Raw genomic sequence first — 13,638 nt, 5'->3', positions numbered from 1 at the left:
CTATTTTGTCATCGCATGAAGAAAACCTCAGGACCATACGAATCAATCATTTTGATCGTGCTATTATGGTCATTTCTATATCATGTCACTTGCTGAAACGAATGTCCTATCTCTCGTCAACGATGAGAGCATCTATAAATAATAAAATACTATAGGTGCTTTCAAATAATATACATAGTACCCTATTTGTTACGTACATAAAATCTTATGTCGAACAATCCGTGGAGTTACATATTAAGCGACATTGATATCTTACGCATTCGCGAAATGACGAGCTGTGTTGTGACTATTTTATACCGTACTACCTATTGAATTAAAATTGTCTGGAATTATTATTTTTTAGACTAGCGGCAGCCAATCGGCAGCACACATTGTCAATGCCACCACTGCTGTATGAGTTTAACTCAAATTTAAGCACATTTTCAAGTTTTCGCCTATATAATTTAATTTTGATTATGTGGTTCTGGGGGTATGGGTGTAGTTTAACCTTTGGAAATATCTTTCATGTGAGGAAGTTGAATCCGGCTTTTGAGTTCCGATGACCAACAGCTTATACTCCTATGTAAGTGAGCTGTGCTTCCACAATACACCTATAACATCGGTTTCCATGGCAGTATTTTGGTAATTCAAATACATTATAGACATTACAGATTATCGCAAGTGATATTTACATGTTTTCGAAAAACAAAATCATCATATTAAAATTCAATTACCAGCACTGTTCGCTAAATAAAAAAATAGGTGTGTGTACTTATGTTCGCGCGTTAGAAGTTGTAGGTACTTCTTTGGCGTAACAAAACAAAAACAAAACTTGTGATATACTAGATTCTTTGACTAGCTCTTAATTATCTTGTTAAATTACACACTCAAGAAAAATGACCGCTTATTGGAACACCGTCGGTTTATTTCTATACACTTTAACTTATATTACTAAATTATATAATGCTTTCTCGTTGTTTTTATTTTTAAAGTACCAACTGTCACTCTGATGTTTAATAGTTTGTTTACGTAAGGAATTGCAAATGGCCGACAATAATAAATTCGCTGCCTAGGCAACGGAACAATTCTAAAATATAATACTGTATAATCGTCACGATTGCAGTATCATACTGTGGCGTAAAGGTAGTACGTTCGGCTGATGACCGAACAATCGGTGGTTCGAATCCAAACGAGTGCGTTTTTTTTGTGTGAAAAAATAAATTATATGTTACATGTCACACGCCAAAAATACACTCAGATCTTATTTCCCAAACGCGCCAAAAGAAGTATAACTTCAAAAACTTTAAGTAGTTTAAATTGTCAACTTTTAAGGGGCTTTATAAACGTCACTACCTCAATCGGAACACGCGATGTAGGTACTCATGTAGAAATTAATAAAAAAAAAATGTACGGTGTTGGCTTGATTAGTAAAATTACACAAAGTATAATATAAAATGGCGGCCCTATAATCCATGTCGAAGTATCAGCATCGCCAAAAATAGCAGATTAGCGGCTTGCAGACGCACAATCTTTCCTGCGTGAAAGCGTAGTGTGAGGAAAGAGTGAAGTTAGTCGCGTCCAATCTTTCGCGCGTGCCATACGTCAAATCATTATTTAGCGGCCTTTACATGCACATTCTTTACCGCGTGCTCAGGAGCGTACGCGCCAGATGCATTATTGAGTTCGGAATTAATGTTTTGATGTAATTATTTTGAGAATAGCTGTAATTTTGTATTTCTTGATATCAGTTGACAATCTCCATCCATGGACAAAAACCAATCATATACATTATTATATCCTTTATATATCCATTATGATGTACAAATCAAGCGTGTACAGATGCCTTCTTGTATAAAAATAAAGCTAAACTTGTTCACGCGTTATATTTTGGCTATGTTGTGTGCGGAAGGATTCGATTGAATTGTTTTATTTCAAGAATGGTTTGTTTACGAAACTGTTTTATGAGCTAAATGTCAAAATGCAGTGTGTCAAAAGCACACACACACTCCTGCTAAAACCGTTGAATTGTTGTACGCTCCAACGACTTCCACGATCACGCGGTAATGAACGCGCGATATGCGTTTAGACGCTCAATCCCGGCGCGCGCTGCTCAAAACGTTGTGCTATCGCGCAGGATATAGTTGACATGTAAATTTTAGCAACAGACATCTGGCACGTGTAATATCACGCGCTCAATACTGGGTTCTGGCACGTACGCTCCTGAGCATGCGGTAAAGAATGTCCGTGGAAAGGTCGCTAAAAAAAGATTTGACGTGCGCGTGTACAATTTCGGCAAAGCCTTCGCCGGAGGTTGGCCACTTTCAAAGCGTTTGACACTTTTGCTATAAACCAATCAAAAAATGAATTAGCGACATAGATATTCGGGGTATTATTATTGAATGTTTTAAAATGGTTTGTTGATTGGTAACAAGTTAATAATTGTTATTGTCAATGTAGTCTAGAACGATTTGTCGTGTGTTCGGCAGTGGTTTGATCCAGTATGATGATGATTATAATATATAGGGAAGGTTTTTTCAACGGCGTTGTTTAAAACTCAAAAGCTACGCCTCTGGAATCGGGTGTTGCGAAGGGTGGATGGGGTGTTATTGATCGGTGGACGTCGCGACGCTTGCATGAGGGGATGGGGTCGGCGTACATCTCGAGAGGATAACACGACTCGACAGCAGTCGGCAGAACGCCACAGTCAACAGAAAAGACGGAAGACTTCGGTTCATACGGCCACAAATACGGTAAGAGACGCAGGGACGCCACACAGCAGTTTGTATTTTACGCATATCAACATCAGATGGATACTGTTGGATAGATAAATACAATGAGCATGTTTACTTAAGAACGCTGAAACTTATGTAAGTATATAGAATAGATTATTAGACCTGCGGTCATCCAATTCCCGACAAATCGTAAGGAAAATCAAGCATTGTAGGAAGCCGTACCAGTGGCGCACCCAGAGGGGGGGGGGGGGCAAGGGGCCCTGGCACCCCCCAAACATGAGAATTATCAGAATGATTTTAAACATTGAAATTGAAAGCCAATAAACTATACCTTGGACTTAGACAAATTAAAACACGGCAAAAAAATGATTTGTAATTCTCCAGCACCCTTTTTAGAAAAAATTCTTAGATTTTAATTTCCAACACAAAAATTTCCAAACACTAATGTCGGGTTTTTTTAGAAACCCAATCCTTAATGGAACTGTCAAAAAAATCTCGGTGTCCACCCGCATTCCGGAGCGGTGTAGGTCACATGGCTGGGGAGGGCTGACAGGGCTCTAGCCTGGGGGCCCGGCGTGTCGGGTTGACCAGATAAGTGAGATAAGCACACATAAATTAGCTTTAATAGTAAAAAAAGTCGCCTGCGCCTTTGGCCACTAAGACTACTTCATGGCCATTAAGATTTTAAGTTAAGTATATAATTGTGCAATATATTTTCTGATTATTATGTGTCGATACTTGCCAGCTCCATTATTAAAGTAGATGTATTAAAAATCGCCAATAATTTACTGTATAAGTACCCTTAATTTGAACTAAAACACAATTTGAAAAACGTTATTGTAGTGTTTCACACTGTCTTTAATCTTAGCGGTAGGTAGGGGGCCCGCCAAATGTCCTAGCCTGAAGGCCCGTTTCAGGATGTGGGGGCCATGGTGTAGGTACACCGAGTGCAATAGACAAAAGACCGATAAACGAGAAATTAGGCTGTGTTGTGTTGAGTAGGTTTGTGTATAAGTTAAATGCACTAATACTTTTTTTGTCCATTTTCAATTAATATTTTGGAACCTCAATATTAAAAAACCAAGAATCGAGGATAAACATTTGGCGAAAAGAACGACTACACCCACTAGTCGGTGGTGGTGTAAATAAAAAGAACATTTTTTTAGTGGAATTCGGCATAAATATTGTAGCTCTCCAGACCAAGCGGATAGCACAGCCGATAATATTTGAGTAATGTTTTAGCATACTAGGGGCACATGTCCAGCATGGTCGCTGTTAGTCACTTCCAATCCGCCAGTCGCTGATGACACGCTCAACGGTTACCGCCGTTATGCCTCCAATTTAATAAAAAAACTAGGAGAAACTGTTCAAATATACCGCCGTGTATTGTGAAAATATGTAAAAATAATTATATGAAGAAAAAGAGCCTACGGGGCTAATTTACATTCTCCTCCTTGCCCCCCCCCCCCCCATATTAAATCCTGAGTGCGCCACTGAGCTGTACCCCATGGTTAGGAGATCTACTTGGAAGATGCAACTGACTCGGAAAGCTTGCTCATGATAGCCGATGAGAAGACTTAGATGGCCGCTGTAATAAGCCATTTTCTACGAGGTCAATGATATTGACGAAGAAGAGTTTGATGGTTGATTATTATAGGTATAAAGTATATTATGTACCATATTCATACATGAAGTCGTCTTTTGGGTAAAATATATTTTTCGATCATTGCCACCGATGTTGACAATATCATCGCATTACTGGATGTACATTTGCACGTTATGTATGGGAATACTGGTTCTAAAATGGATGTACAACAAACAACTGTGTATAAAGCACTCCGTATCCGGCGCAATCCGCTTGTGTCGGATTGCGCCGGTGTTGGCGGAAGGGAGACGTGTGTAAGCACCACATTAAATTTCAACGTCAAATACCTGCTATAATATATATAAATCCAGTACAAGTTGATCAGTACATTTTAATAACCATTTTTGTTCGATACACAAGAATCACCAAATCAATAGCATCCTTGCAAACTTGCTATCAACACCACGGGTGTGATCATATGGCTATCTGATGGAGAAGGTTTCTATAAATTTGTACCATAAACGATTGTTAGAAATTCTCTGAACTTGTTACATCAGCGATTCAACCTAGACAAAAACAATGCGTAGGTATATTTGCCAGACGAGGGATCCGGACCAGTAAGTGATAGATAGTGTCGGAGGACAGACCAGAAGAACCGACGAGGGTTATATCAATATGGCTGGACTGCATTGAGAAAAATTATTCATTTAAAACTTGGGAACTTCTTATTAACGTGTAAAAAAAAACCCTCAATGAGGGTTTCACATTTGGCCTTTTTATGCCCCTATCTCCATTTAACTGCAGATTGAGAATTTTATTTAATCATTGGTTGATAAATATGATAAGTCATACAAAATTCTAGAAAAAGAAGTCACAATCGCAAATCTTACATAAAATAATATTATGGCAAGTACCATCAGCTGCTACTAGGCTACATTAATGACCAGATTTGTCACTTAGTTTATTTACAGTTATTGAAAGCAGTCGTCGTGTTTTTGTAAAAATGGAAAAAAGTAAATTTCCGGTGTTGATAAAACTTCCTTTTTTTGCGTGGAAAAATCATTACGGAAACCAAAACAAAGCTTGAAAAATATTACAGACTCTTCGCCATCGATTAAAATTATTCACACAAGTGGTTTACCGATTTTCGTTGCTAGCGTTCAAGCACAAGTGTTGCCGAACGGTTCAGGACGTCCAATTTAGGTCACAACCAGAAATGATTTGAGAAAATCCATGATATTGTGATGGACGACCGGCGTGCAATGACATTAATATGGACGAAGAATCTGGAAAAAAATGACACTCACTTTTTTGTCGGGTCTGCCGAATGGCATAATCTGTTCTAACGCCATTTACAATAAAGGTGATATTGCTATAAATTGCCGATGCTTTTTGTCGGGTCTGACGAATGGTTCGGTTCGAACGGGTTCGCTCAAATGAACATCGACACTAGAAACACTGTTCTAACGCCATTACAATAAAGGTGATATTGCTATAAATTCCCGATGCGTGATATCGCAAAATGGAAGTTGCGTGACGTCTACCTATACACGTGCGAATGTCGCTATGCGCGAATTTACTTGCTAGCTACTGTACTGAGTGCGTTGTCCATTAATAATGTCATTGCCGGCGTGTGAAAATGCATGAGAGAGAGACTGTAGGCATCTCAATTGAACGAGTTCAGAATATTTTTCATAATCACTTAGATATGAGAAAGCTCTTCGCAAGATGGTTGCTAAGATTTCTCACATTCGACAATAAACACACACGTGTGACAAATTCAACGACATGTTTGGCTATACCTACTTCAGTTGAGGCATGGTCTAAAATGATCGTGACTAGGTGCATTGTGCAAATGACGCGAGCCGAACGAAATATAATTTGTCATAAAATTTCAAAATGCGCCCATTTAATGATATATTAGTAATAATAATAGTATATTCATTACATGTTTTCTTTTTCAAGTACATGTGTAACGTTTTTTAGTCATCTTTACACGACTTAAGAATATATTCCTCCGACGCCATCACAAAACAAATTGACGTGCTTACACCTTGACTATCCGTCTCCGATTGGCGACGAGTGAAAAATTTCGTCCCATCTACTATAGAAATTTATTTGCCGTTTCACTTATGTATGCTCTAATTCAAATGAATTTCTGCGTCGATTTATAAATGTGGAAACAATATGGATCCATCACTATATAACCAAAGCGTGTCCGGAAACTTGTACGTATTCGGTTCGCCGTATCACACTTTAACGTGAAATGTTGTATCGGAAATATATGGCTGTACATTAAAAACCGTCCAACCTCTTTGGGTCGTATAGTACTGACATAAAATTCATGTCTAAATAAAACAGTTCTTGTCTGCTTACACTTTAGAGGAATCCAGCAGCAAACAAATTTTGAAAATAACCGACATACTGGATTATTTTTTTGTTAGGTTAGGTTAAGTTTTCATTCTTGAATCCACGAATTTTGCCAAAATCAGCCATGAAAAATGAATTAATATTCATATTGAATCTAATAAAATTGGAGAACGTATAGTATACGGTCATCTCTTTCCGATAGAAAGCTCACGGCGAACTGTGCCACGGTAAAATGTTTTACGTACAATTTACATGTAACCACACCAAATACCAAGGAACAGTGGAAAAGGTTGGTTTCTCCCGGTAAATCGGCGGCACCGAAGAAGAAAAAAGTAGATAAACCGGTTGGAAAGGTTATGGCGACAGTTTTTTAGGACGCACGTAGCAATGTGGCATCATCACATCGACTACCTCAAGGGGCTGGATGCTGAGGATCCGATACTCTGGAATCTTCATTTCGTTATTTCTATGTAGTGGGTGAATTGACACTGGTAGGTATCGTTTAACAGTGAAATACATTGAGAACACGGAGATTAGGGGTTGGCGGCACAAGTGGTCTGAGCAAACTCGTTTATTTATTTCTGTACTAGCGAGTGCCCGGCATGCGTTGCAATGCCACTCAAAGAAAGAAAGTGTTTTTGTTTTAATTCTGTTTATCGAAGTGCTTTTGGATACACAAAATATTTTGTTTTTCCGTCTGGTGCGTACACGAATAAATCAGAAGGTTTTCCAACGCGTGAGCAGGCCACATACAGCTGGCTATGTGAGAAGCATGGATTTTCCAAATTTGGTATAGGAACGCATACGAATAGAAGAAGAATATGGTTGTACTAATTCAGAAACCTTCCACGGGTGTGCGCACATCAACTGACCAAAGTTTCATAACAATTGGATAAATGGTATAGGAACGCATACGGGACAAACAAACAAACAAACATTCATTTTTATATAATAGTTAGATACACAATTAAGGGGCCGCTGAAGAGCCGACATTCAAATATAATTTAGTATAAAAAGGACCTCGGCGTCGTAAGTACGTTAATTTAAATCGACCTTTTCGCAAAAATCACTTATCATCGGAGATTTTATTTCAAGAAACATTATTATTATTTTTGATATTGTCTGCCGCTGAACATTATTATTATTTTATAAACACCTGCAAGATATACGCCGATCAGAAAACAGGGCTGTCAAAATAATATTATGTAATATATTATTTTTAAAATGTTAATTTCATCATAGTTTTTAATCAAACCTGTGCAAGTACGTACTGATAACTTGGGTGGATTTTGTAGCAAACATACTATTGATATATATACGGGTATATTATTATTATAACCCAATTCAAATTGAACATAGGTTGATACTCAAATACTATTATAGTATGTTTATGATTTCGAGAAAATAAGACGATGGTATAATTAATCCATATCAATTATTTGAAAACATTACATTCGCACTTTGCAAGATAACATCAAAATGTGTATATACTTATCTAAATGACGAATGACATTCATGAGTGAGCACGGCTGAAAGCTTGGAAATGTGTTTTTTTCTATTTCAAAAGCCGTCGACAATATCGTGAAATTTGCCGCCCTATCCTCTGGGAATGTCTTAGAACGTGCTCTGATCGGGAGAAGATGCTCAGGTCAGTCCAACCAACTGTTGGGCCCATCGGGCCGTCCGTCTTGGTTGCTACTAAGGCCAATTATCTTGCATTTAAAAAAATTGCGGCGTCTTACTGCGGGCGTGAAGATCTCTTCACATAATTTTTGCTGTCCGTATGATTAGCTTCATTATTTTTGTTATATATACACTAGATACATTTTTATTTTTATAATTTCCCTGTGCTCTTCTCTCCCCGGCACTTTCCATTAGAAAGTAACTTTAAACTCAGTCAGAGCTCACTTTGAGCGTAGCAACCTTAGTCCTAGGTATCTTCTCCTAGGGCATTCCCGGCCTAAAACTGAACTAGATGCTTCACATCGCCAATGTAGGGCCACGTGATACGCTCAATTAAGACCGGGTGTGGTGCGTAGCGGGTTTTGGTTTGGAGGGATTAACTTCAATGGTAGATAGAGCTATCTGTTTATCATAAATAGACGACTGCATAAAAATTACATACACAACATCTACTATTAGAGCATTCCCGCGAAACCTACTCTCAGACATTGGGTATCTTCAGGTGCCTACGTGATCTGAGGAGCTGACAGGTTTGGAAGCCCCTTGTGAAAACTTTGCCTGTACGATAGTCCGCCATTGTTGGGCGATGTCGACATGTTCTAACGAAGCGACCGTATCGTCTGCTGCATAGAAAACAGCCCTTCGTTCCGTCGCGGTGACCGGATCACCCTCACCCTGCAGTGGTGCTATAAAAGCGATCTACGCGCATGCCGGGGAAAGCGAGAGTTGGCGATGGACCCAGGGAAGTGGCGTGAACTTGTAATGGTACAGTTCGGTTATGAGAATACAGCGAAAAACACATTTTGAAAATACCCGATATACTAAATTATTCGTTAGTTTGGGTTAGTTAAGGTTAAGTTTGGTTAGGTTAACCTAACAAATAATTCAGTATATTGGCTATTTTCAAAATGTGTTTTCCGCTGTATTCCTCATAACCGAACTGTACCGTAATAATTATTAAAATATGTAAAAAATAGTGACCGCCGCGCTTCACAAAAATATTCTCCTGGTTGAGTAAAAACTCAACAAAACCATTATAGGAAGGAAGAAGGAAGGCACCATCAAACGAGTATTAGTAATTCCTTATAGGAATAAAAGGTGTCAGGTGGGTATACCTACCGACTAAGCTAATTATCGCAGCCTCCGTACCAACCCATATTGTTTATTTTAGTTTGCAAATACCTCAGAGCAATCATACTAAAAAGAGGGTATTGTCTGGCAATATGAAGCCGTTTTCTTGGCATATGACGCCTAGTATTGAAACCTAGCTTGTATTATTATTAACTTGTCTACCATCATCTTGCTTTTCAGTACAGCTACCAAATTAAACAGAACACGGTAAAATATCAAACACAGCAACATATACACCCGATTTTACCCTAAGCACAGTCAAACCAATATTTACCGGCTACACTTCGAGATTCACTGTTGATTATTAATATGCTTTCTATCTTACTCTAACTCTAACACATATTGCAGAGATAATACGCGTGCCGAATGCTTTTCACTTAAGTAGTTTTTGTTCGGGCCAAATACACTTCACAATACCACAATAATTAATACTATTCTTGATACATAAAAGCAGTGGTCCACAACCTATATGAATGAAGGGCCAATTGATACATTTTCTTTCATTATTCTTTCACGGGCCGCAGTGGGTAAGTGTTGAAAAATAATGATATTTTAGACTAGACGAGACATGCATTTTATTATTTTTAATTTAATAGTTAGATATTAACTACTCCAATCACTCACAATTGGCGGCTCTCGTGGTGCAGCTGGTAAGGCGCTCGCCTTCCACCCGAGAGTTCCTGGGTTCGATTCCCGGTCATGACAAAAACATTTATGTGTTTTTCTCAAAGCCTGGGTGTTTGTGATTGTTCAAAATTACTAACAACCACCTTGTACGAAAAAGCAAGGACATGGTTATTAATAATTCAAAAAAAAAAAAAAAATCATTTACAATTCTGCATTGTAGTTGCACGAAATAACTTAGTATATAGGAAATTAGAATTTTGTCGTATTCAATGAAAAATTTGGTGATGAAGTATTTCTTATTTTGGGTCACATGCAGTCCACGAACCGCGGTTGAAAAGCTTGCAGAGGCATACTTAATAATTATAATACTTATCTGGGAGGACTTTGTGTACCTCATCATGTTAATGTGTGAAAAATTGTATTGGCCTTAGTTAAATGCATATTTAATAAGTGAATACGTGTATTAAATAAGGCTCTAAGTACCAAAAAGTAGTATTGCCTGTAGTTACAAAATACCGAGTCATTGCAGTAAAATTTCATGAAGCAGACCTTTTGAAAAATGTAGTATTACAGTGTGAAGCAATCACGGCAGCTTCTATAATTTTAGGTATTAAGAACTCTCAAGTGTCAACACACCATCGTCAGCTATTTTATATTCAATGGCGTTGACCACTGCAGTGCTACTTACACCATTATAAATAAAACACGCCAACGGACTTACAACGTCGACAGGTTCAATTATTTTTTTGACTTGCTTGAGGCACTTAGACTATAGTTGAAGTTGTTGGCGTTGGTATGTAGAACATTTTTCTATAAAAATGTCAGTTTTTATTATTTTGGTACTTAGCGCCTTAATTAATACACGTATTTATTAGTAATGGAAGTGAATGAAATAGGAGTGGGATTGGAGTGGTTAGACTCTTGTTAGATTGTTCGAAAAATCTTGTGTCATATTGTTCAATTTCGTGTAGTCACCAGAGTGACTTTTATTTCTTGTGTAGATTGCTCTATTTCTATGTGAAGACCATGGCCTCCATAAGGGGGGGCTGACAGGGCTCTAGTCTGGGGGCCCGGGCTCATGAAGGGCCCGGCGTGACGAGTCGACCAGATAAGTGAGATAAACACAGATCACAAATTTGCTCTAATAGTAAAAAAAATATCTTTTCTATGGCCGAATGTCTTCCACTGAGTAACCACCAATCAACGTATTTTTAAGGATCGATAGTGTCAAAGGTGGTCCGACGAGTTTGATGAACAAAAGTGCCGAAACTGTTTTGGTCTTCAACGAAGCTCCTATTGTGATAATAATTAGATTCATTTGCGAAAATACGCGTTCACATTCACAATTCAATGCATATATCAAAAGTTGATAGTTTCACAGGAGATCTTTTCATATTAGATGATTCAAGAAAATTAACTTGTATAATATGCAAGTGCGAACATTATTTCGTCTAATTGCTTTTGAAACATTAAGAATACCGTGAAAAAGGTGCCGGAACGCCGTTCCACCGCGTTTCATGGCAAAAAAGTCCTGATTTTACCCTAGAAACGTCTTACTAGCAATAAAGAAGCTCGTAGCAATGCCAATTAGGATATCAAGTAGGTAATATTAAGAAAGTTTTGGCCGATTTCACGCATGTTGCGGGGAAAAAAGATAATAATTATTGATCTCACTAAAATTTAACATTTTCGTATAAAATTTATAATTTAATTGGCTAGATAATGTAATAAAATATGTCGGTATGTAAAAACAAAATAAATAATACAAAAATCACAAATACAATGATTATTATTTATATATAATATAAATATAATATATACTTACTTTCATAATAACATAATTATTAATTAAGCTTGAAAGATGTACCTAACTCCAAAAAGTGTCCTATACTTAAATGGTTAACGTAGTAAGTAACAATATGAAGGATCAATGAAAATATATATTTTTAAAAATGCTTTGGAAGGGTTTTATCGAGCAGTGAACAAACATCACCGATAATATTTCATCAGTATTGAGTGGTAAATAAACAAGAATATTCGCTTGTTTTTATTGCAAATTGTAACAGTAAACAACACTGTAAAAGTGTAAACATACCTTCAGCATAGGTAGCAACAACGGGTTATTTTTCACGAAGTTACTTATTTACTCGATCCAGTTCGGTAGGAAATGCGGCGGAGCACAATAGTCATCGTACAAGCTGTCAAATACGCGGTACGGTACAAATGTTTCTGATTTTGCGAAAAACATTTTATGTCAAACCGCGAGCGTTCCACCTGGATAGGTAAATGGTGGGTCTACCGACGCAAGGTAACACAACTCGACACAACTGACAGCAAACACACGCGATCTGTAGAATTACACTCGCAAAATGACGACCGGGGCCTTCCTGACTTTTTACAATTATGGTTGGGGCATGATACATTTATAAACAATCTCATAACTATCTAAAAACAAGTTGTTTTGCTAATTCGAATGACAGATTTAAGAAACTCCGGTTAGGCGGGTTAAAGGTGTACAACTAATACGAATGCAATAATAACATTATGCATTCACAGCAGTGTTGCCATCTTTTTGTCACCGAATTATAGTACGTGGTTCTAGTATTTCCGCCAAAAATATAGGGCGCCTTGTATCTGTTGAAAATGTAAAGGGTTTTTGTTTTACACCAAAAATGCCGAATTTGAGAAATTCTGAGGCCTTTTTTATTTACGTACCTCTTCTGACCAAAAATGTTTATTGCCGGCGCATTCAGCTTTTTTTACTTTTTTTTCTTGGTTTGCCACTTTTTCTTCTATTGCAATAGTAATTTGCACTATTTTATAGAATGAAAATATCGATATTTTAGTACCTACTTATAGCGTATTTTTTCCGATATTCAAAATTATGGTATTTTGGACGTATTAAGTCTTTATAATATCGCACATAGTACGACAGTACGCGGACCAAAATTATAGTACAAATAATACTATAATTATAGTACAGTTGGCACAAGTGCAACACTGATTCACACACGCCAATTTATAAAAGAAAGTAAAAAGGGCATACATGCAAACAAACTAATATAAACTACTATAGGAGAGTTAACGCATACATGTACAACACGTAGTAGTGCAGATTACAAACTTATCTGGAGAATGGCCAAAAATGGAACTACAAACTACTATAGGACGCCATATTGAAAAACGTCATTCGAATGTCTGATTTTGCCAGTTACGAGTTGTGTTTAGGTAGTTTTCTACAGTGGCTCCCCCATATCATTCTCCAGATAAGTTTATAAGGCTGTAAGCATGAATAATTACAGGGTTACTAGAATTAAAATACCCATATATATAAAAATTAAGTCTAATTAATTAAGAACAAAAGAATGTAATTTCAATATAACATCTATATATTATTATAACAATATTAATTATTATATTCTTATCAAAATATTGACATAAATATTTTCGATGTCGCAAAGCCAAAATGGAATTAATGAGTAATTGTTGAGCATATTCAAAGGTCCATTTACCAGAGTCCAATCTCTTTGA

The 13,638-nt window shown here is 37.2% G+C and overlaps 1 protein-coding gene across 2 annotated transcripts in view; it reads right to left on the bottom strand.

Moving 5' to 3' along the window:
* The window catches only part of LOC147079601 (ras-GEF domain-containing family member 1B-like), an 87,206-nt gene extending 74,569 nt beyond the window's left edge, over positions 1–12,637 (bottom strand). Inside the window, exon 1 of one of the 2 annotated variants that reach the window (XM_085942392.1) lies at positions 12,203–12,637. Coding sequence is in view for 1 of the 2 variants with exons in the window: in XM_085942393.1 (XP_085798519.1) it covers positions 12,203–12,211 (9 nt within the window). In the remaining variant the exon portion in view is untranslated. The remainder of the gene's footprint in view (positions 1–12,202) is intronic. The other variant, XM_085942393.1, reaches the window with a different exon arrangement.
* Between the last annotated feature and the right edge of the window lie 1,001 nt (positions 12,638–13,638).

The sequence above is a fragment of the Rhyacophila brunnea genome, unplaced genomic scaffold, assembly GCF_057557595.1.
Source record: "Rhyacophila brunnea isolate RB1 unplaced genomic scaffold, BYU_Rbru_1.0 scaffold_1, whole genome shotgun sequence".
In the NCBI taxonomy this organism is placed as follows: Eukaryota; Metazoa; Arthropoda; class Insecta; order Trichoptera; family Rhyacophilidae; genus Rhyacophila; species Rhyacophila brunnea.
The sequence above is the reverse complement of the archived record's forward strand: the minus strand, read 5'-3'. Positions and strand labels throughout refer to the sequence as shown.